Source organism: Pan paniscus, chromosome X (assembly GCF_029289425.2).
Source record: "Pan paniscus chromosome X, NHGRI_mPanPan1-v2.0_pri, whole genome shotgun sequence".
Lineage (NCBI taxonomy): Eukaryota > Metazoa > Chordata > Mammalia > Primates > Hominidae > Pan > Pan paniscus.
This window is the reverse complement of record NC_073272.2, coordinates 110,882,859-110,907,161: the sequence shown is the minus strand read 5'-3', so window position 1 is coordinate 110,907,161 and position 24,303 is coordinate 110,882,859. Positions and strand designations below refer to the sequence as shown.

Below are 24,303 nucleotides of genomic sequence, written 5' to 3'. Positions count from 1 at the left end.
CTTTGGGGAGGATTGATACCTTAGAGCATTGCATCTTGTTATCCATGAGCCTGGTCTGACTTTACATTTATTAACAGCTTCTGTTATGTTTTTCAATAGTTTTATGATTTTCTCAATAAAGGCCCTATGCATAAACAATCTTGTGATATGAGATGTGAGTCCAGGGGAAAAGTACATCTTTAAATATGGAAGTCAACTTTGAAGGTCAAGGGAAACTCCAACCTCGTTTCCTGTTTGCTTACTCTGTCCCACACAGGATCCTACTCTTTGTGCTTCTGATTGGTAACATAAACTAATAATTTTTTTGGTATTTTGTGTGTGCGTGTGTGTGTGTGTGAGAGAGAGAGAGAGAGTAAAAGAGAGGGAGAGAGAGAGAGAGAGAGAGAGAGAGAGAGAGATGTATGAGAAATTTCTTGACCCTGCTCTTTAAGCTGAGTTTGATTAACCCAGACTGCAGTATATCAAGAAAGATCTAATCCCTTCTTCATGATTTTTGCAAGATGCATAGTCCTGTGCTATCTCCTTTCCTCAATGAGTCATCAAGCCCCTCAGGGGCAGTGATGGATGTTTCCTACACTGTCTTGCCTGTGGTACAGGGCACATGGTAAGTAATCAAAAGGTCGTATTGCTGCATTTCCAACATGGAGTTGCTATTCTTTTTCTTAAATCACTTCACTCCATTAATCCCTCAACCGTGACTTTCCCTTGACCTTCAAAGTTGATTTCCATATTTAAAGATTTACTTTTCCCCTGGACTCACATCTGAGACCTTCTCTTTGCCAATGGCCTGTTTCCTCTGAAGAAGTGAGAAAGAAGGTCTTGGTAAGTAGCTGAGAGTTCTTTGAGAAGAAATATGTTTGGAGATGATCTAGTCCAGTTTTTGCAAAAGTTTTTTATCCCTGCAGAACATTAGTCCATGTTCTGGGGCGACCAAAAGGTTCTGAGCTTTAAAAATAAGTGGAAGCCCTGTATACCAAATTGTTTTCTTTTTGAGACACATTTTATAGTTTATATTAAAGGCCCTGACAAGTTTTATGATAAGCAAAATTATCTTCGTTTAGCGCAACACTTTTCAGACATTTTTGACCACAGAATTTTTTTTCCTGTTTTTAAGGAACACCTATTAATGGCCACATATCTCAAACAAGGAAATATTGATCCTGCCTATCCCTCTGCTCTCTAGTATATATAAAGCAAACAAAGTCATTTATCCTAGGCTGTCTCATAAAGACATTTTTTAGCTCCCACAGTAGCATTGCAAAGCCTATATTATGAGGAATTTTCCTCTGAAATACATTCCAAATGGTTCGTGTTTAAGTTTTATTATCCCGTCCATTGTTGTATCTTCACCAGAAATAAAATGATTTTTAGTTCTGATGCAAAATTAATTGCTACATATTTACTGAATGCTTATGATGTGCAAGAAAGAAGTTTTAAGACATTAGCCTTGTTGGAATTTCCATATTTTCCTGCCCTTATTCCTTGATTTTTCTTTGCCTCTATCCTGAATAATGTTGATTTTTCATGAGGTTGCCACAAGGTAAGGCAACAACACATGGAAGAAAACAGGGCAGACACATGCATTCCCCTGAGGTACTTGTATAGTAACCAAGAAATCAGCAGCAAGGTGTTGGGGGTACTTAACTAGGTAGGTTGCACATTTGAGGCTGTCCACTCAACTAACAGACAGTTCCAGGCTTTGCTGAGTCAACACCTTTCACAGAAGAAAGACCATCATATATTTTATCCCACTTGGCGGCAGCTTACAATAAAACACATGCAGAGAAAATGCTTAAATATAAAAGATCAACAGCACTATATAAAAGGAAGGGTTAATTATACTAGGAATCAGATATAAAATAATTACTGAGCATGCTGTTAGCTCTGAGCTTCCTGGAAGCCAAGCAAAAATAGAACCATGATAGTTCAAGGCTGCTACATATTGATGCATGTAGCTTCAATTGTGAAGATGGTAGCATCCCCCTACCCCATTTAACCTCTCACCTTTCTCTTTTGTTTTATAGTTCGGCCTGATCTAATTAGTTCAATTTGGATGCTTCCTTGAGTTTTTTTTGTAACATATTTTATATAAAGAAGTCAGTTAGTGACAAATAAGCAGTTTGAGGAGAAATCTGTTAATATTTATTTTGTAGCCATCAGATTTACTTCACATAGAAAGGTCTTTGGATTGGGTTTGAACTTCCAAACTCTCAAAGGTAAATGCCACATTAACCTTTCATTAACCAAATTCTTACACCAAGCTGATAGATTTGGGATGTCCTTTTTACTTCTATCTTCCATAATATTCTAAAATTATTTTCCCTTGTTTTGTTCCTATCCTACTTCCTCTTAGTCTACTTTGTTGACTTCATTAAAAAACAAAAAACCAGTTGTTGGATACTTGAGCTAAACTGCCTTAAAGAATCTGCAGATTTTATTTTATTTTTTTTCTCTCAAGAGGGTAAAAGGAAGAGAGCTACAATTTCTAAGAAGCCTGGCTTGGCTGTCTGAGTCTGGCCCCCAGGCAGATTAGGCCAAGGTTTTGGCCAAGTGAAATTGCCAATTTTCTAAAAGAAAGGGCTAGCACATTGCTCATTAGAGCATTCTGATTTTGTCTGCGCAATCTTTTTGCTACCCCACAATTTCCTGTTGGTTATAAATGAAACCTTTCTAGCTGTTAATGCAGCCTGTGAATTTTTTTAAAAGCATGTAATTAATCATAGGAGGTTGGGGGGATTCACTAAGCCTGAGTTACATGGGAGAAGCTGGACAAGGCACTAGGACCTAGAAGGCATCTATCCACCCTGGCAGGAATTTCTTGCTTGGAGCTCAGACAACAAAGGCATAGAGAGATTGGTTTTCTTTCTCTCAGCATCTCCACCCAACCAGCAGAAAACCGGTGAGTGGGGCTTTTAAGTGATTTTCAAGAAGAATGTAACAGATGTCAAACGGGAAAAGCACAAGGCAAAGCCTGCTCTCTCTGTCTCTCTGTCTCCTCTTCTCCTTTTTTGCCTTATTCTATCCGATTTTTTCCCTAAGCTTCTACCTGGGATTTTCCTTTGGAAAAGTGAGTTTGATGTTCCTTTGTTTTCACTGTGATGTTAATTTAGAATAATACTACCTCTGATCCTAAAGCAAAGCAAAGCCTTACTGGCATGCCTGGGGAAATGTTTGCTACTTGCCTTGAGGAGGTGGGGTCTCTTACCACTGCAGGTTGTCTGACAGAGACAATGCTGAGCTCAGCATAGGTCATGGTGACATTGGAAAAAAGGCGGAATTGAGCCTGGCAAACCCATTAGGCACCAGTCTTTCTTATCTCCTGTCCTCCTGGTCCCTTGCAAATATATTGATGTGGCAGTGTGTAGCAGCTGAGCCCTGCTTGCTTTGTGAGTCCTTTTATCCCCATCTGTGAGATGCATGTTAATAGTTTGGCTCGTAGGATGTCACTACATTTGCTAGCATTTGTGGCTTCAGTTGTATTGGGTTTCATGTTTTGATTGTTTGGGGTTCTTGGTGGGGGAGGGGGTTCAACAGAAGGGAGAAAAGCAAAGCCTGACAAATGACCATCTTTTCTCAGCTAATGCACCTGGGCAATATACAAGTTTGGGGTGAATTGCCTGCTGTGAGGGTAAATGTCACTTCAATTAAGGTAGAAACCCAGAACAATGAAAGGTGTGCTTCCTTCTAAAGGTCCCGTATGCTGTTCGGAGAGTCATTTGTGAATCTTTCAACAATTAAATTATTCCATTAAGAGGTGTTGCTGCATCAGTGGGGAGGGGGTGGAGCACCTGGGGGGGAAAAAAAGGATTTTGTGAACAAATGGAACCGGGGGAAGACAGAGTTAATCACTTGTTAAATAACTTATTTTTCTAATCCTTTTTCCCCCCAGCTTATTTCTTATGAATGTCGGATAGCTGCACCAGTTTGGTGGGGAAAGGGTTTGATGAATAGCACAAAGACACTGGCTGTTCCCTGGAGGCTGTCCCTTTAAAGGAGAATCTTAGTTTATTCTGGGGGGAGGGGATGCACACATTAGAGTAGGAAAGAGGGCTTGGAATAAAATGAAAACACTCCCCCTTCATAGTCATTGTACTGAAATGCAAAGACTGCTTCCTAAGCTGGAGATGCTAACCTTGGGTAGCTCCTTCTGTTCTCTTCAAGGGGAATTTTGTCAGGCTATGGATTCATTTACAACTGTTAGTCATGTGGGCATGTGTGAGGAAACAGATGCCAGTTTTAATGTATTTAGCCCGAAGTTACAATTTGATAGGAGCCACTGTCAGTAAGTCTCAGGATTTTCAGCTATTTCAAAATCTCCCCTTCTCCTCTGTCTGGAACAGTGCCAAGGGTGCCTCCCTCTCTATCTCTTACTCCCAACCCCCACAACCACCAGCACCCCCGCCCAGCCCCTCCTTCTTCTCTATTAAGATCAATATTCCTGCAGGTCAGGGGCAAGCAGCAGATGGGTCACAGGCTTTTTTCAACCAGTTCTTTTCACAAGCAGCAGATTGCAGATCTGGATCTGGCTAATATTTAAAATCCCTTCTTTTTTCCTTCTCCTTGTCCCTTTTTGTTTTTTCCTCTCTTCACCCCCATCCCTTTCTCCAACGCTCAGGTCTCTGAGGTTCCACCAAAATATGGAACTTGATTTTGGACACTTTGACGAAAGAGATAAGACATCCAGGAACATGCGAGGCTCCCGGATGAATGGGTTGCCTAGCCCCACTCACAGCGCCCACTGTAGCTTCTACCGAACCAGAACCTTGCAGGCACTGAGTAATGAGAAGAAAGCCAAGAAGGTACGTTTCTACCGCAATGGGGACCGCTACTTCAAGGGGATTGTGTACGCTGTGTCCTCTGACCGTTTTCGCAGCTTTGACGCCTTGCTGGCTGACCTGACGCGATCTCTGTCTGACAACATCAACCTGCCTCAGGGAGTGCGTTACATTTACACCATTGATGGATCCAGGAAGATCGGAAGCATGGATGAACTGGAGGAAGGTAATTTAAATAGTGGGTGGTGGCCGTTGGTGGGAGGTGGCATCATTGGTTATGGTTACATTCTTCGGTTGCTTTGAAAAAAAATTAGGCAATGTATTTTTCAAAACACCGGGTTGATTGATGCTCAACTTTCTAATGCTATAGACATCAACAGAGCCATTAGCAATCACCCTTCAGTCTCTGCTGAGGTTGAAGTGTGAATGGTGGTGATCATGCATTGTGCTTATCTGCCAGGGTATAAAAAGGAAAATCTTAATTGTAGCATTTACTCTAGATTTGTTCATAATTAACTCTGAGTAGCACTATTGAGGCAGAGCATGAAATCATTAAGGGTATAACGAGGTAGGACATTTGGTTGGGTTAACAGAGAAAATATTATGCCCAAATTTTCTTTGAACTGCTGAGAAATTATTTGTGAATTGCAACTCATTGGAAATATGCACCCTAAGAGCAGGATTTCCTGGACATATTCACAGAGGATTATTCTTTTAGGTAAGTGGTCGCGGCTCAGCTGTTGCTTCTAAAAAGCCTACTTTAGGGTGTGTCCCTAAGGCTGAGGTCATTGGGAGAAATACCAAAGAAAGCTGTAGGTATGTCTGGTATTTTAATAAAGACCATTCCTATTAGAATAGGATTTGACTCACTATACCTAAATCCCCTTATAACCTCTATAGATTTTTGTGTGGCAACTAAATTTTCTGAGTAGATTGCCAAAAATCCCAACAACCTGTGTACCCACCTCAAAATAGGGAAAATCCTACCTCTTACCAGAACTTACCCAGCCATAGAGTCTTCTTTGTGGTCATTTAGAAAATAGATCTTGGGTCACATTTTTAACGTTCTATATTATCAAATCAATTATACTGAGGATGCTTCCCTATTTTTAAATTGGTGGATATAACACATGTGATCAATTTGACCTAATACAGTGCTTTAAAGAACAGCTTCAAGGAGTGGTGATAATTAATGTGTTCCTCCTCAAGCCCCTCCCCCATTATCCAGCCCTCTCTCCTCACTCCTTTCATTCCCTGAGCAAAGGTGAGTTTAAAGCAGGCAGATCTCTAGAGTAACCAAATTATGAAATAACTAACAAGGAAGGAGAAATAGCACCTTAAAGAATTTGATGTGGGAAAAACCTGCCTCTGCTTCACTGCTTCTAAGTTTCTTGTGTTCCTAGACAAAGGAGAATGAGGGTTTCCTTCGTACAAGACACTAGTTCTCTCAAATAGCTGCTGTTGCCCAAGTTGTCAGGCAAAGTGATTGGGACCAGTTACTTATAAAAGACAGTGTCCATATTGTTGCTGCATCTGAGTCTCAAGGTTCAAGTTCGACTTTCTTTCTTTCTTTCTTTCTTTCTTTCTTTCTTTCTTTCTTTCTTTCTTTCTTTCCTTTTCTTTCTTTCTTTCCTTTTCTTTCTTTCTTTCTTTCTTTCTTTCTTTCTTTCTTTCTTTCTTTCTTTCTTCCTTTCTTCCTTTCTTCCTTTCTTCCTTTCTTTCTTTCACAGAGTTTCGCTCTTGTTGCCCAGGCTGGAGTGCAATGGCATGATCTTGGCTTACCACAACCTCTGCCTCCTGCCTCAGCCTCCCAAGTAGCTGAGATTACAGGCATGTGCCACCATGCCTGGCTAATTTTGTATTTTTAGTAGAGATGGGGTTTCTCCATGTTAGTCAGGCTGGCCTTGAACTCCCGACCTCAGGATCCACCCGCCTCGGCCTCCCAAAGTGTTGGGATTACAGGTGTGAGCCACTGTGCCTGGCCGAGATCTTTCTACATAGCTGACCTTGAAAACCAATGCCCAGGAAGCTTAGATTATTTCATCATGTGTTCAATGGACAGGCAGTGGTTAATCCTAGGCCCTTCCTGACCATCAAAGGACTGGCCATCCTGGAGCATGTCTTAAAATAAAGGAGAGTCACGGCAACTTCGAAGGGTTTGAAGCTAGGTCGAGGGAGCTGTCCAACAGAGTAATTGTTAGGGTGTCTGTCTTTTGTCACTGTAAAATCCACATCTCAGTCAAATTTCAGGGATTTCTCTGTAACAACTTTCACAGACAAAGCACCCTGTATCACCCAATATGTCCTCATTTCCATGAACTGTGATATTCTAAAGACCACAATAGACATTAGGAAAGAGTACTGAACCAAGTAACATTGTATTCAGACCAAGTATTAGAATATTCTTGTGTCTGATATAAGAGAGGCGTTATGCACAAAATTTCCCCAAAATCCATTTTTTACATGTTGATTTTTCTCCCTAGATATGTGTGTGTGTGTGTGTGTGTGTGTGTGTGTGTATTGATGTATCACGAGGGGCTGGTGATAATCTCTGTTCAACATAGGTAGGCAATAAATGTAACTTTGAAAAGACTGCAGCTTTCTATTCCCTTGATCCCCTTTGAGTCATATTAGGTTGAACTCCTCTTATCTGTCACTCCTGGGTGCAGTAGTACTTCTTGGTGAATTCCTGGACTATGTGAAGTGTGAATAGGGCTCAGTTGCATTTGTTCACATGTCATGTACAACTACAAGGCACAGTGGTCCTCAATACCCATTTAGTCCTGAGTACTGCCTATTCAGTCAAGAAAATTCAGGGCTATGTCTGGGATAGTGTTAAGAAATGTGATCAATTTTCCCACTGCCACAGAGCCAAATGGGAAAGGGCACTGGGATGAGGAGGATGAAGACAATGTGTCTTTTTCTCTCCTATTTTATATTTTAGAACTGCCCATCTGGGAATGGAGGACAGACTTCCCGGTGTGAAATATCAGGGTCATTGGGTTCTAGTCTTAGAGGCAGCAGATTATAATGAAAACAGAAGTCTTTGGACTCAGATTTGGTTGAAATCCAGGATCTGTCAGTGCTAGCCTGTAAGACCTTGAGGAAACCATCTAGATTCCCTAAGCCTCATTTTGTCATCTGTAAAGTGGGAATAATGGCTTTGAGGATTAAATAAGACAGTAGATATAAAGTGCATATTACTCTGCCTGGCACACAGTAGTGCTTAATAAAAGGTAGTTATTATTGTTTGAGTTATCCTAGTTTATAGCTGGTTAGCTACATGATCATAGGTTTGTTCTTATCATTAATGTGACTCATGTTAATTATTTTTAAAATAACTCTTTAAAAAAACAAACAACTGTATTAAGGTATAATTTGCATAACATGAAATTTACCCATTCAAGTGTACAATGATTTTTAGAAGATTTATCAAGTGGTGCAACCATCATCATAACATAATTTTGGACCATTTTCATTTCCTCAAAAAGAAACCCTATTCCAATTAGTTGTCACTGCATATTTTCTCCAATCTCTTCAGCTCTAGACAATGGTTAATCTACTTTCTGTCTCCACATATTTGCCTATTCTGCGCACTTCATATAAATTGAATCAAATACTATGTGGTCTTTTGTGCTTCTTTGACTTAGAATAATGTTTTCAAATTGTATCTATGTTGTTCCATGTATTGGCACTTCTTTCCTTTTTGTTGAAGGACGATATTTCATGTATATGTAGACCACCACATTTGTGTATCTCTTGTGAATAATATTTTTAACTGTAAAATGGGACTAGTAACACCTGCCTTCTCTATCCATTAGGGTGGTTGTAAGGTTAAACTTAGATAATAGATATGGAAACATATTGACAAGGTAAAATTATAGCTACAGGTACTATTATTATTAATGACGTGAAAATACTAATAATGGAAATAATAATAATAATGATTATGACAATGATTATGTTAGTAAGGGATTGTAATGATCAGTGGTTTCCAAACCCGGCTGCCTTTCAAAATCTTTCAGAGCTTTAGAAAAATATTACATTCCTGGGCCACACCCAAGATCTATTGAATCAGAATCCCCAGGACTAGGGCCCCAGTGTTTGTGTTTTTACAAATCTCCTCACATGACTTTTATGAGCACTTAGACTTGGGAAGTATTAGACTGGGTGATCTTGATGGTTCCATTCACCTAACTAAAGTGGTAGGAGTTTTGAGACGTGCAGAAATCTGTTTTAATTTTTTTCTTTTTACATCTTAAAGGAATAATAGAGCATAGAACACATTGTGTTTTCAAATGGCCACAGTATTACATCTTTAGCCTAAAAATAAATGAAATTTAAAAATAATTGGTTAATCACTCTGGCCTTGTGACACTCCTTTGTCTAGTGCCTCTTGTCTACGGTTTTCTGCTAGATACAGAAAGTATCAAGGGAAGCATTTTGGATCAAAGGTTATTGATGTCAGTTTTCCCACAGTCCTTGGGTACACCGAGGGTCTTAGTGAAGCCCTGTAGGATGTGGTCCTCATTAGCTGTATCCCAAGGAGGTCAATGAATAAAATCCACTGGTGGGTTTTCCTTTTGTCATGTCTTTGTTTTTTTATTATTTTTTTATTTTATTTATTTTTTTTAGAATCTTTCTCTTTCCCTTTATATCTGGTCCAATTCTTTCCCCATTTTCTTGTATGTAAGTATCCAGATCAACCTTGGGGATATCATTTATGACTAGCCAGCTTTTCTGAACCCAAATTGAGACAAGTTCAAGAGTTATTACACAGACCATGGGACAGAATATTTACAATTGGAACAGTCTTAGAAAATCCGAGCTGTGTAGTCACACTGGCTATGATCCAGTTCTTTTACCATAGCTCATATGTTTCAGTGAGATGAATCCACCTTCTCACTAATTTATTCTCTAACTACTAAAGCAAGTACATTGTCAAACACAAGAATTTTAAGATACCTGGGAGGGATGCATTGCTAATAGATATGATAATCAAATGTCATTTAATATTTTAATATAATACAGTAAAGTGTCATTTAATATATTCCTTCTTGAGTCAGGAAGCCCTGGAGAAGAGGAGAAAACCCAGGCAGAAGCTTGCTTTTGCACTGAGAAGATACAAATATATATAAAATGCTTTTGAAAATGCAGCCTTCTTAAAGAGAAGGGAGGTAGACATTAGATCATCTCCAGCCCACAGCTTGTTTCATTTCTGCCCTTTCAGCTGTGCTTCCATGATTTCATTCCTTATCCCCTCACCCTAAAGCAGGTTTTTAGTTCCAGCGAATTTGCACCCTGCTTGGCTGTGAAGCCAGCTTTCCCTCTAGGCCCCCAGCTGGTAGGAAATAGCCCTTGGAAGCTGTGGCAGGATGGGAACCCAGCTGTGTAAAGGTGCGACACACCTCATCCAGCTCCAAGTGCCAGGCAGCAGGAAGTGCAGGAGGCACTGAGCTCTGGCAGCAGACATTGAAAATGCTGGCAAAATCAGGACAAGGAAGTCTTAGTCTAGCAAAGAAGCGCATTTGATGTCTTTCTAGCAGAAGTGAAGAGTCCTTGGAGGTGGGCAGCTATTTTCTTAACATTTAATTATCCTAACAGCTTTGTTTTCTGAAGCCTGTTTGAGATGGAAAAGAGAAGAATATTCCTCCTTATAGACTCTAGGACCTAGAAGGGACTCAGGTGTCACCTAGTGCATTATCTTTGCTTTAGAGAAGGCAAAGCTGAGACTCAGAGACATTAAGTGATTTCCCTGAGGTCACACAGCTTTTAAGTGCCTAGTTGAGATTTGAATCCAGGTCTGTGTGACTCCTGAGTCATCACTCTTGACGACGATAAATATCCAGCTCTCAGCGGGCCTCTGCAGAGGCAGCAGCAGCTTTACTGGGTGTTAGCATAAATCTCCTACATTTGGCATTTGCCACAACTGGAAGCCTCCTTCCAACCAGCAGGAAATCTTATCCTTGAATCACAGGCCCCCAGCAGTGCTGATGTCATATCATAATCACAGCTCAGTTCCTAGATGGTTGCCCTTGATACCTTCTCTTTTTTTTCCTCTTCAGCTTCTATTCCTCTTTTTAGTCTCTTTCTCTCAGCAATTTTTTCCTCTTTTCCTCTTTGCTCTTTCCTTCTTGTTCTCGCCTCTATTCCGTAAGATTAGGGGCTTAATAATAACAGAAATTTATCAAGTGCTTACTATGTTCCAGGCTCTGGGATCAGCATTTTATTTTATTTTATTTTATTTTATTTTATTTTATTTTATTTTGAGACGGAATCTCACTCTCTCCGTCACCCAGGGTAGAGTGCAGTGGTGCGATCTCAGCTCACTGCACCCTCTGCCTCCCAGGTTCAAGCGATTCTCCTTCCTCAGCCTCCCTAGTAGCTGGGATTATAGGCATGTGCCACCACGCCCAGCTAATTTTTGTATTTTTAGTAGAGATGGGGTTTCACCATGTTGTCCAGGCTGCTCTTGAACTTCTGATCTCAAGCGATCCACCTGCCTCAGCCTCCCAAAGTGTCAGGATGACAGGCATGAGCCGTTGCACCTGGCCATGGGTTGAACACTTTTTATCCATCATCTGATTTGTGCCCCACAACAACCCCACAAGATAGGTATTCTTATTATCACCCTTGCTTTGCAAAGAAGAAACTGAAGCCAAGGGAGGTTAGAGTGCACAACTAGGAAGTGTTGGGGACCCCATCCTGACTGATATCACATCAGCTGCGCTTTTTCCATTACTCCATATTCAGCCCAACGAGAGAGTGGAGTGACTAAAATGTACCACTGGAAGGTGCTCAACATAGATTTGGCTGAGGCTGGGCCCTCTGGAAAGTTCTTGGGTGCTATATGATACTATAGCTGTCAGTCATCATGTTCATTTTCATCTGGAGATGGTTAATCATACTCATACTCCAGAGGCTTAAGAGGTTTAAGAGATGGGAGCAAAAAAGTCCAAAGTCCTAATAGGGCTACACAGCTGACTCTCCAGAGGAGACTGGATGAGTGAAATCATAAATATATAGCTTCACACATTTCCACACCACCATTTGTCTGACAGTTTTAAAGTACATGACAAGTTATGGAAAACATCTGACTCAAAGGCAGTGACCTCCTGCAAGGTGCCAGTGAATCTGGTGAACTGCTAAGTCAAGAGACCATTTCTAGGGTTATGGGGGTTATTGGCTGTGAATATATGGAGACACTAAAAGGGCCCCTTCCTTCATCCTTTTAAGTCAAAAATTAAAGACCCCAGCCTATAATTACTTGGGTTGGGTTGAGTTAACCAGCAAGGGAGTCAAAGAAATCAGAGCTTCTCTTGGCTGGGGTATTGACCATCTCACCCTGGGTGTCCATGTATGCACCAAGTGGGTAAGGGTGCCTATCCTCACTTAAAACCATCCCTTTGTCCCCCTGTCAAGATAGAACTCTGGGACTGAGGGCAGCTTTGGAAGTCACTTTGCTTATGTTGGATGCCACTTACCCTCCCCCTCCGCACACACACACACACACACACACACACACACAACACGCACACACACACACACATACACACACACACAAATGTCCTCAAAGGTACACTAGAGATTTTGACTGAAACTTCTCTTAGCATTACTGAGAAATTTATTCATTAACATGTCTTAAAGAATTTGGTGCTATGGCAAAGCAATAAATATTTGCAAAGGGAGTGAATTATCAACCTGGTGTTTCTGAATGCAGTTCTCCTGCTGAGACCAAAGGAGAGCCATCAGAATATAATTGTGTTTAATGCTTTCTGTGCACTGGCTAGGGTTTATTTATTTATTTAGGGTTATTACCGATGACTTAAGCCTGATTAAATCACACTGTTTCTGCAGCTCAACCTCTCAATGAACTTCTAGATACCTTGAGGCTAATGTGTTTTACTCAACGAATTCAACCTTTTCCAGTATTCTCTTCCCCAGGCTGAGCCTATCTCTCTTCCTATTTTCTTCAGCTCATAGTCCCAGGTGTCCAGTCCCCTCCTCTTGCCTCTGATCCCTGCATTTCTTTTGCGATATTAGTCATTTCCTCTAGCCCAAGGTAAATGTGAAAATTACACTAGATCCTTCCAATCCATAAATCAGGCTGTATAATGTATTCTCACTTCTTTACCTCATTACTTGTGGCAGCCAAGGGTGAGCACTGGTGAAGATAACCCTGAATACACAGATCTTATGTGCATCCTTTGAGAGGATGGAAAGATGAAGGGTGAGTGGTAGAAACATGAGAGTATTTTTCAAGCAAAAGCTAAGGTGTTTATATGTACTGGTTGTTATTTAGACAGTTTCTCTACCTAGTGTAGCGTAAGGAGTAGAGGACACACTTATACACACATATAAACATTCAACATATGCACACACATTTCACATTTCAATATTCCATACTTGGCCATATACTCTGTGCAAAGGATGACCTGGTTTCTTATCAAGTATGTATGTATGCCTGATATACAAGGTTACTTGGTTCATTTTAACTTGGCATAAAAATGTTTTAACTTTGAAAGTTTTCCTTGGTTCATAATATCACAAAGGGATGGGACTTTGAGTCCAAAAATAGGACAGGGATTTTAAGAAATAGAGATGTTAAAAATTCTCCAGTAATGCCCCTGAAAGCTAAACATCCTAGAAACTAACATAAATGTTTAAATTCCAGAAAAAACCATATCAAGCTTGGAACTCCACTTGTTATATTAAATTTAGACATGCTCTTTGTCCTTAGAACCCTTAGCTTTACAGAGTTCTTCAACTAGGTGTGTCATTATATTGAAGGATGTTTTGAGAATTACTCTTGAATTTGGATGAGCCAAGTTTTTAGCCCAATTAGGAATTGCACCTAAGGTTGGTTAGTATCACCATTTATTGAAAAGTTCTACTCCAGTGTCAGTGTGTATTAGTTTGGTTAGAATAATCCATATATCTGCTATTAAACTAATCACCTAATCACTTATTTCTTGCCTTAGGGGAAAGCTATGTCTGTTCCTCAGACAACTTCTTTAAAAAGGTGGAGTACACCAAGAATGTCAATCCCAACTGGTCTGTCAACGTAAAAACATCTGCCAATATGAAAGCCCCCCAGTCCTTGGCTAGCAGCAACAGTGCACAGGCCAGGGAGAACAAGGACTTTGTGCGCCCCAAGCTGGTTACCATCATCCGCAGTGGGGTGAAGCCTCGGAAGGCTGTGCGTGTGCTTCTGAACAAGAAGACAGCCCACTCTTTTGAGCAAGTCCTCACTGATATCACAGAAGCCATCAAACTGGAGACCGGGGTTGTCAAAAAACTCTACACTCTGGATGGAAAACAGGTAGGTACTTTTTCAAAGTACTTTTCCCGTTTTTTCTAAATTCTTAGATGATCATGTTATACCTAAAATATCATTTCTTGTTGATGGACTCTTCCTCCACATCTCATCATCACAACCTGATATTATATGTTTCATTTGGAGAAAAGGTATTTTTAGCAGGCAAAGCAATGAATCAGGAATCTGAGGCTTTGAAATTCAATCTGCTTCTGATTTACCATGCAGAAAGGTCACTTAGCCTCAGCTTCCTTATCTGCTATGAAAGATGTGTTAGAACCTAGGTTCTATGAATTCTTATGAATATGAATTTAGCTATTATATGATGCAACCTTCATTGTTCAATACATGTGACTGAAAATGATATTTGCCCATTCATTACTTTTTAGATACCCTCACACTGATGCTCAGCATCTATTTTGATAAAAGGAAGTTGAAGTGACCTTCATATGCTCTGAAAGAAGTCAGATACAGGGAAAGCACTGAAGCCTCTGGCTCGTTGTCTTTGCCTCACACTAAACCATATTTATTCTCTTTCTCTTTTCCATATGACATAGCTGTCTTAATTTGGTTCCACTGATGGTTTGTGTGAGAAAGGGACTATTTCAGGATCCTAAAATTAGCCCAAGAAAGATGCTGCCATCTGTTCCCCCTCCAAATCAGGTTCTTCATGTCATTGGTTATACTACTAAAGTGCCACCTATATTAATATCTGGGAAAGAATGCAGCCAGGCGTCTCCATCAGACAGATGCACCATTCTCTTAAGCATAGGGAGCTGTAAATATACAACAAAAATGTTCCAAGGGAATTGGAACAGTGGCTGGTTCTGTTGGCTCTAAAGAGAATCCTGGTCTCCCATCAGAAAAGACAAGTGTGGATTAGTATCAGTCCATATATTCTACCTCTTAAAATGCCTTTGGTGTTTAAACAACTATATAGAAAAGGTATTCCTAAAAGGTGGATTCACTATATATCAAAGTTACTGATGAGTGTTCAAATGCAGACCTGTGCCTCCTCCTATAATTTCTGATAGTAATGTGTGCTCCAAGATTTTAAGTTTCAGGGAAAACTCACCCAGGTACTGTGTACTTTGCAATTTTGAGAAATATTTGGCTTTGTTTCCCATCATTTTGCGATCTGAGAGCTACCTGGATGCATTGGTTATACCTGACTTCTGTTTGTTGTACTGAAGCAATGGGTTTGTCTGTGATGTTGGGAAAATCTCCAATTCCCAAGCATTTCTCTAAGAGTGTCTATCTTCTAAGCACCATGTATGTAATAAACAGGAGCTGTCTAAGTATAGGCCTGATTGCCAAAGCCTCATCTCAGAGAAATAGGACATAGAAAGTTTAGAATCATTGGATCACAGAGTTGAGAATGACTTTAGAAGCCATGACATTTAATCTTCCACCTAAGGCATGGATATCCTCTACAATCACTCTATAAGACTATAAGACAGCCTATTTCACTGTTCAACAGCTGTGATTTTTAGAGTTTCTTTATATTAGGCATAAATCTGATTCCCTGTGCCTTCAGCCTTCTGAAGTAATATAGGAATACGCAAATCAAAAACATAAGACTGGGATTAAGAAGATTTGGACTTTAGTCTTGATATTGTCACTTAACCACTTAACTGTCCTGAACCTCACACTCCTTCTCTGTACAAAAGGACTGATCACACCTGCCCTGAGCATGCTCACAGGACTCTTATGAGGATCAAATCAAATAATGGATATGAAAGCACTCTGTAAATTGACACATGGATATATATATATATATATATATATATATATGCATACAATTCATCATTAAATGAGATTTATGGCAATTTTCGTATATTAATAAATGTTAGCTCTCTTTCTCCTACTTTATTTATTTATTTATTTACTTTTGGAGTCAGAGTCTCACTCTGTCACACAGGCTGGAGTGCAGTGGTGTGAATTTGGCTCACTGCAACCTCTGCCTCCTGAGTTCAAGCAATTCTCCTGCCTCAGCCTCCCAAGTAGCTGGGACTACAGACGCACGCTGCAATACCCGGCTAATTTTTTTGTATTTTAGTAGAAACGGGTTTTCACTGTGTTGCCCGGGATGGTCTTGAACTCCTGAGCTAGGGCAATCCTCCCACCTTGGCCTTCCAAAGTGCTAGGATTATAGGCATGAGCCACCATGCCTAGCCTCTTCCCCCTACTTTATCTCTATCATTCTTATTATAAAGTTCCAACATTTGTGAATATATACCATGCCTTGACATTCTGCTTTTGTTCCAAATAATATATAAAGGGACACCTCCATCTCCTAGGGGAGCAAGCTCCAGTCCAGTGATGCATAGGGTTTTGTCCTACAGCAGGCCATGCAGAGTGGCAAGCTCTCTCAAACTCCTTTAAACATCAGTTCCCTTTCTTTGGGGGACATATTACAAAATACCAGCATATGATATGACATTCATATAGAGAAATAGAGTGGTGCCCAGTGGATCTGAACAATGCCCTTTCAGGCATCTGTACCTCTGTATATACATTCCCTTTCTTTAAAATGTCTTCCTCTGCCCTCCCTGACCCCTGGAGGTCATCTTATAAGACCTGGTTCAAATATCACTTTATCTTTGAAAATTTCTGTCTCTGCTAAGGAGGGTAAAAGCAATCCAAACCTTTTTTTTTTAATTAATGCTAAGCTCCTGGTATATTATGGATGCTCTATAAATGTTTTTTGATTGAATGAACTGACATAAACAGATTCTCAGATGGCCCAGGTAGATGTTTTGAGGACCCATCTTTCAATTCCCCAGACATTATCCTTAGGTCTTTCAGAAGAGATAGGGGGCCTCCAAAGGAGTGCATATTCCACCAGGTGGCTTCTATCTGGTGGTTTACTTGGAAGTCACTGAGGGCAGACATTTAAAGCAACATTTCCCTAAATACATTCTAAGGAGAAATGTCTCCATGTCCCCACCCCGAAAAGCTCTCCAAAGAGAATTCTGTGGGCAAATAAGGTTTGCCTTATTTGCAGTAAAATGCTGCAAATTGTGTGCCATTCTTAGAGATTCCAGTGCTCATTGGCACATTGAATGCTCTGAGAAGTTCTACAGCAAGGAAATCCATCCCAATCCTACTTAACCACAAACATTTTTAATGAAATATACACACACACGTACCCACACATACATATATGTATATGTATGTATATATACACACACACATATATGTAGATATACACATACACACACACACATGCACAGAGTGCACTAGAAAATGTTGTTTACATAAAACACTGATGATTAAGAACTAACTACCGTAAGTTTAATGGTAATATTGGTATGCACAGGGTGACCACAAATTAAACGTTGTTTTGTTACAGCAAAGACATTAAATAAAATTTGGGGGTACATGGACAAACCTACTAATTACAAAATAGATGCTGGGTATAGTGAAAGTTGGTGCCAAATTCAAAATTTTGGAGCTCAGCTCATTTCCCAGGTCTGGTGATGACAGCACTAAAGTTAACACCTGTCAATCACTTTGATTATTAGTGGGTATTCGTACTGCTTGCGAATATAATCTTTTTTGTGAAGGCTGAAGTCACATGTATGGCAATAGCTTGACTTGCTTGGATGAGATTCCAATGCATGTTTTTGGCTACACGTGACACAAGGCACTTATTTGTAAAGAACAAAGTATGGTCAAGACTATTTGTTATGGAATGATTTATTCATGAAATCAAGGCCATCGCTTGATTTCAGTGTTCGCTATAACTGGATTCCAAATTGACCAAACCAGGTGGTTTTCCCTCTTCATATAAATAATGATCAGCTAAAAGAGCCCAGTTGGTTATTGCAAATTTATTGTTGCTTCTGTAATTGTGTGTATCATTTGACTGATTGGCTTACACTGATTGACAAGCAATCTGCAGACATGGCTCATTTCTTTCTCTCTGTTTTTATTTTGTTTGAATGTGTCTTTTAGAGCCCTTTATCTTTCTAGGGCTTATGTTTGATGTTATAGAAGTTTGGTTTCCTGACCTCTTGCCTCTGAGATATTTGGGGTCTGTGTAGACAGGAAAGCCAACCACCACTAGTAGGAAGACACCCCAATTGATTCCTTACCTCAATAAGAAGTTATTAATGATATAAGAAGTAGTTGGTAGGGCTCTGGCTACTCCCAGGGATTAAAATGGACTTCTAGGAGGTCAAAGAGGACATGATAGAGGATTGGATGGTGATGCATATTAGATCACTTGCAGGTGAAAATTGTTCTTTTGATTCCTTGGCAGCTGGAGTGGTTGTGGAGTGTTGACAAAATTATCCAATTATTAATTTCCATAACTAAAGTACACATTGACTTTCATGCATAAAAGTGATGGATACATAAAAACTGGGACCCAAATTTCTGGTTCACATGATAGTAGTAGTTTAATAGATACATGTTCTGGCCTTAAAATTAATTGCAGAGCTTTAATAATAGACTTCCAGCTTTTTGGCATCATACACCGTGGTGCAGCTGGTCTTCACAACATCCATTTTCATGCTACACTGATTGACATCTCTAGATTCAGTTTTGTCCACACCCAGAATCTGTGCAAGTGAAGATTCATTATTGCCTCAATATACATGCCTAAGACATAAGTATGGCCTTTAGTGCTTGTTCTAGCTTTGTTAGGCCAATTTTCAATTGGAAGGATTTATTTTATGTTTTTGTCTGTACCTTTATAGCACCGACTACTTGGATCTGGGATTACAGGTCTCAGAATAACAGAGGAGAAGTTTAAGCCGATTCCAAGATTATCCATAGCCTTGGAAACTAGTACAGGGGTTTTAAGGAAATGGTTGATGCATAATACACAGATGAGAGCATGAGGGATGTTTCAATTGCTGCTTAGTATTCTAGGAAAGACTTGCCCTTTCCACGTTGCCATACAAAAGAACTGGGTGCTGTAAGCACAAAGGCAATTGCAGGAAACACAGCAAGACAGATTGGATTTAACCTTGGAAATGTTGAGTGCACTTACCAAGGTAGGTGTGTTTTTCCTTTGCCTACATAGCCAGTTTTTCTCTCCCCTGTTATCTCTGCTTTCCCAAGTAATATCTGATCTTATTTATACTCCCTGGCCTCCAGCTCTCTCAGAGCCAACCTCTCTCTTCTCCTAGTGTTATGACCCTGTCAGTCAACATTGGGCTCATTAGAAAAGGCCACGTGGGCATAAATTATGCCTCAAGAGGGAGGTCATTTATCATTGGCCTTCACTTGAGAAGATCAAGGCTGGAAAGTTCATGTTTTTATTACCAAAATTCTCCTTCTCCAACCTTTCAGAGGTTCCTAGAGAAAGGCTTTGGGAGGATTGGCTTGAGCATGAAGTGAGATAGAACAAAGGTGAAAAGCCAGGCTGGGCTCTGTGAAAGGAGACAGTTTGCAAACTACCATGTCATATGTGGTGGTAGATTTCACACTTTAAAAGAGTGGCCAAACATCAAATATACTGCCCTTCTGGAAAGAAAAGACTAAGTGTAGCCTGGTGATCAGTTATTTCTTCAGTAATTTATCCTCTTAGAGTTTTATTGTTGTTGAGATGCTCCTGGCTCTGAGCAGTGACAGAGGTGTGACTTGGCCAATTCAATCAAAAGCTTTGGCATAGAATTCCAGTCTCTTGTGCTGACTAGTCTGTCACTGTCTAGCATTCAGCAAGTGGAAAGAGCCCTAGTCTGGGATTCAGAGGCCTGAGTTTTAGTCTTCACTCTGTTCTTCCCTAGCTATGTAACGTGGAGCCAATCACGTCTCTTTTTGGGCCTTAATTTTTTAAGGAGCCTTAGTATATGACCTGTAAGAGTCCTTCTAGTTCCACAATAACAGAGTATCCACCTCATAGTGTTGGTTCTGTCTAGACATGTTTTCACTCTTCTGAATGTACTCTACCTCTCTATGCTCCTAAGGATTGCCAATGTGATGTAGTACTTACTTTGGTGGATGCATTGCTTTCCAGGATGGCCTCTAAAAGGTATTTGCATAATTCTTATATTCAGATCTTTCTTGCTGCCTGCAATGACATCACCAAAGAATATTTTCAAACTTGTAATTTTCGTTTGACCCCCTTTTCTTTACACTGTGGATGGTATAAGGAGCAGAAGGCAGAGGACTCACAAAACAAAGCAAGGCAAAAGCCAGCCTGCTAAAATTGTGGCAAGTGTTTGGCAGTGCCATTATTAAGCTATTTATATCACAGTGGTGCTATTTTCAGTGCTAGGGAAGGATTATTACTAATGGGGGTGGTTAGCACTGGTGCTAAATGCCTTGCTATTTCTTGAGTAGACTGAAGAGATTCATCAAGTGGGGATTGATCTATCCAGGGAGGCAGGCTGTTCCATTTAAAACTGTTGAAGCAACAGTCTTTTTGTTCTTAGTTCTTTATTTTCATCTGTTTCATTATTGTCATTCCCTCAAAGTGGGAGAAAAAGCATTGTCTCCAAAAACAGTTTTAAAAAACAGCTTTATTGAAATATAATCCCCACATTATATATTTCACTCATCTTATGTATAAAATTCAACAGCTTTTAGTATATTCACAGAGGTCTGCATCCATCACCACAATCAATTTTAGAATATTTTCATTATCCCAAAAAGAAATGCTGTACCCTTTAGACATTGCCCTCTAGTTCTCCGATTCTACTTCCCCATCCCTAAACAATCACTTATCTGCTTTTTGCTCTATGGATTGTCTTATTCATGACATTTAATAATAATGGAATCATGTGGCTTTTTGCACCTGGCCTGCCTGATCTAGCATAATGTTTTCAAGGTTCATCCATGTTGTAGCATATATTGGTACTTCATTTCTTTTATGTGTGAATAACATTCTATTGTATGGATTTACCACACTGTATTTAGTCATTTATCTATTAATGGACATTTGGGTTGTTTCTGTCTTTTGGCTATTGTGATAATGCTACTATGAACCTTCATGTACAGATTTTTATGTAGATACATGTCTTCATTTATCTCGGGTAAATATCTCAAAATGGCATTGCTGGGCTGTATAGTGTGTTTAAAATTTTATGAAACTGTCAAATGGTTTTCCAAAGTGGCTGCACCATTTTCCATCCTTATTCGTATTGTATGAGAGTTCCAGTTTCTTCACATCCTCACCAACACTTGTTATCTTTTTTTTTTTATTAGCTCCATCCTAGTGGGTGTGAAGTGGTATCTGATTGTGGTTTTTCTTGATTTGTTTGCATTTCCCTAGTGATTAATGATTAATGATATCACACATATTTTCACATGCTTATTGGACAATTGTATATCTTCTTTGGAAAAATGTCTATTCAGATCATTTTCCCATTCTTTAATTGAGTTATTAGGCTTTTTATTAATGAGTTGTAAGAGTTCTCTATATATTCTAGATACAAGTCCTTTGTCACATATGTGATTTGCAAGAATTTTCTGCTAGTCTGTAGCATGTCTTCATTTTCTTAATGGTTTTCTTAATTTTTCAAGAGAAAAAAGCTTTTATTTTGATGAAGTCTGATTTATTAATTTTTCTTCTATGCATTATACCTTGGGGTCATACCTAAGAAATCTTTACCTAACCCAACATCTCAAAAATTTTCTCCCATGTGTTCTTTTAGAAGTTTTATATTTTTAGCTCTTAGATTTAAATCTCTGATCCATTTTGTGTTAATTTTTGTGTACAGGATAAGAGTCAAGGTTCTTTTGTGGGAGGGGCACATAGATATCTGATTTTTCTAGCACTATTTGTTGAAAAGAAAAGATAAGGCAGTTTTCTTAATTTAAATTAAATATGAACAGTGGTTCATATAGCCAAGTCCTCTGAAGGTTTTTAGAATTTCTAAGAACTGTGGGTGTGAACTAATGTAACACAGGAGCTTCTCCTATGCAGATGTTGTGGAACAGTACTCTACTCTACAATACTCTACAATACAAGTACTCTACAATACTCTAAGGCTGTATCAGTAAGGCTGGCTTAGTCTTATTTTGTAGGGAAAAAAGAGGTCTTGATAGGAGAAGCTAAAATGGGCTATTGTTCCTTGACAGTGCCCCTGCCATGTTCTAGACTCCTAGAGTTCCCACCCAGACCTATCTGAACTTCCCTGTCAAATATCCTATACACTTCTGGTGATGCTAAACAGGATTGGGGGAGGGGAGTAAGGAGATGTCCAAAATTGTTGGGGTTATTTTCTTTTGTAACATCTTGAGATATAATTCACATATCACATATTTTGCTTATTCAAAGTGTACAGTTCAATGATTTTAATATGCTCACAGATATGTGTGACCATCACCAAAGTCAATTTTAGAATATTTTTATTACCTCTCCTACCCTCTATCCCCCACAGCCCTAAGCAACCACTAATCTACTTCATAGTTCTATAGATTTGCCTTTTCTGAACATTTTGTATAAATGAATCATATTTTATGATTCATGTATATATGCTAAGTGGCTAGCTTCTTTCACTTAGCATAATATTTTCAAGGGTCATCTATGTTCTGTCATGTATCTATCTGTACTTTGTTCTTTTTTATGGCTGAACAGTACTCCATTGTATGGATATACTACATTTTGTTTATCCATTCATTTGTTGATGAACATTTGGGTTGCTCCATCTTTTGCCTATTAATAATGCTACTATAAACATTTGGGCATGATTTAGGTATAGACATATATTTTCATTTCTCTTGAATATATATCTAGTAATAGAATTGCTGGGTGTTGAGGTTTCTTGATGTTCTGTCCCCTAACTACCAAACTCATGTTTCTAAAATATGTACCCCAAGGCATGCTCCAAACAAAGAAATTCACAGTCTTTTTTTTCTATGTAGATATTTGTCCCCCAGAGTTCTTTCCTAAACAATATAGAAGGAAACATGAAGGTTTCTTTATTAACTTTTCTTAAAGCTAGAACAAATCCTAAGAAGCCATTTTCTTGTTCTTTTTAATCTGAGTCCTACCTTGGCCCTCCTAACCTTCCAGAATCAAAGATGCATTCTAAACAGTTGGGACCTTCAATCCAGTGGGTCACAGATTCTCCCCCAAACCACCAAAGTTTCTTATTTTGAAAAAGGAACAGAAAAAGGAGCTTCTAGAATTCCAGTCTATCAATTTTTCCTAGATTTAGAATACTTTTATAATCGATACCACATATTCTACCCTCTTCAGGTCTTGTGATGTTAGCTCATGAGATAAAAAACAACTTGGGTGTAGGGAGCCACAGCAGGTCTTCATCATTAGCCCAGTTGTCATCGACCAGGACAATTTGCTGTCCAGGGGACACTTGGTAGATATATTTTTGGTTGTCACAACTAGGGAAAGGGTGCTGCTGACATCTAGTTGGTATAGGCCAGGGATGCTGCTGAACATCTTACACTGCACAGAACAGCGCTTCCCCCCACAAAAAAAGAGTGATCTGGCCCCATATGTTTATAGTAGTTGAGAAACCCTGCATTACAGGTAAGGTGCCGGGCAGACACAGCAGAAGATGAAGCTGAAAGGAAGGCAAAGGCAATATTTAGCAATGACCTTGTAAACTGTGTTAAGGAACTAGTATTAGTCCATTTTCACACTGCTATAAAGAACTATCTGAGACTGGTAATTTATGAAAAAAAAGTGGTTTAATTGACTCACAGTTCCACAGGCTTAATAGGAAGCATGACTGGAAGGCCTCAGGAAACTAACAATCATGACAGAAGGTGAAGAGGAAGCAAGGACCTTCTTCACATGGTGGCAGGAGAGAGAGAGCAATGGGGAAGTGCCAAACGCTTGTAAACCATCAGATCTCATGAGAACTCACTCAGTATCATGAGAAAAGCATGGGAAAAATCTGTCCCCATGATTCAATCACCTCCCACCAGGTCCCACCTCCAAAATTGGGAATTACAATTCAACATGAAATTTGGGTGGGGGCACAGAGCCAAACCATATCAGAACTTGATTGTTACCATGTGTTAACAGAAGCCAGTGAAGGATTTTTTTTTTTTTTTTTTTTTTTTTTTTTTTTTTTTAGCAGGATATCACTATTGCCCAGACTGGAATGCAGTGGCATGATTTTGGCTCACTGCAGCCTCATCCTCCTGGGCTCAAGCGAGTCTCCCACCTCAGCCTCAGCTTCTTGAGTAGCTGGGACTACAGGCATGGACCACCACATCCAGCTAATTTTTGTATTTTTTGTAGAGACAGGATCTCACCATGTCGGCCAGGCTGGTCTCAAACTC

General features: G+C 39.6%; 1 protein-coding gene across 3 annotated transcripts in view; it reads left to right on the top strand.

Annotated features, from left to right (window-relative positions):
- Positions 1-2,414: 2,414 nt before the first annotated feature.
- The window catches only part of DCX (doublecortin), a 117,970-nt gene continuing 96,081 nt past the window's right edge, over positions 2,415-24,303 (top strand). For all 3 annotated transcript variants that reach the window (XM_057301072.1, XM_008975553.3, XM_034949550.2), the window contains exons 1-3: positions 2,415-2,899; positions 4,616-5,001; positions 13,757-14,097. In XM_057301072.1, the coding sequence (XP_057157055.1) occupies positions 4,638-5,001; positions 13,757-14,097 (705 nt within the window). In that variant the 5' untranslated portion in view covers positions 2,415-2,899; positions 4,616-4,637. The remainder of the gene's footprint in view (positions 2,900-4,615; positions 5,002-13,756; positions 14,098-24,303) is intronic.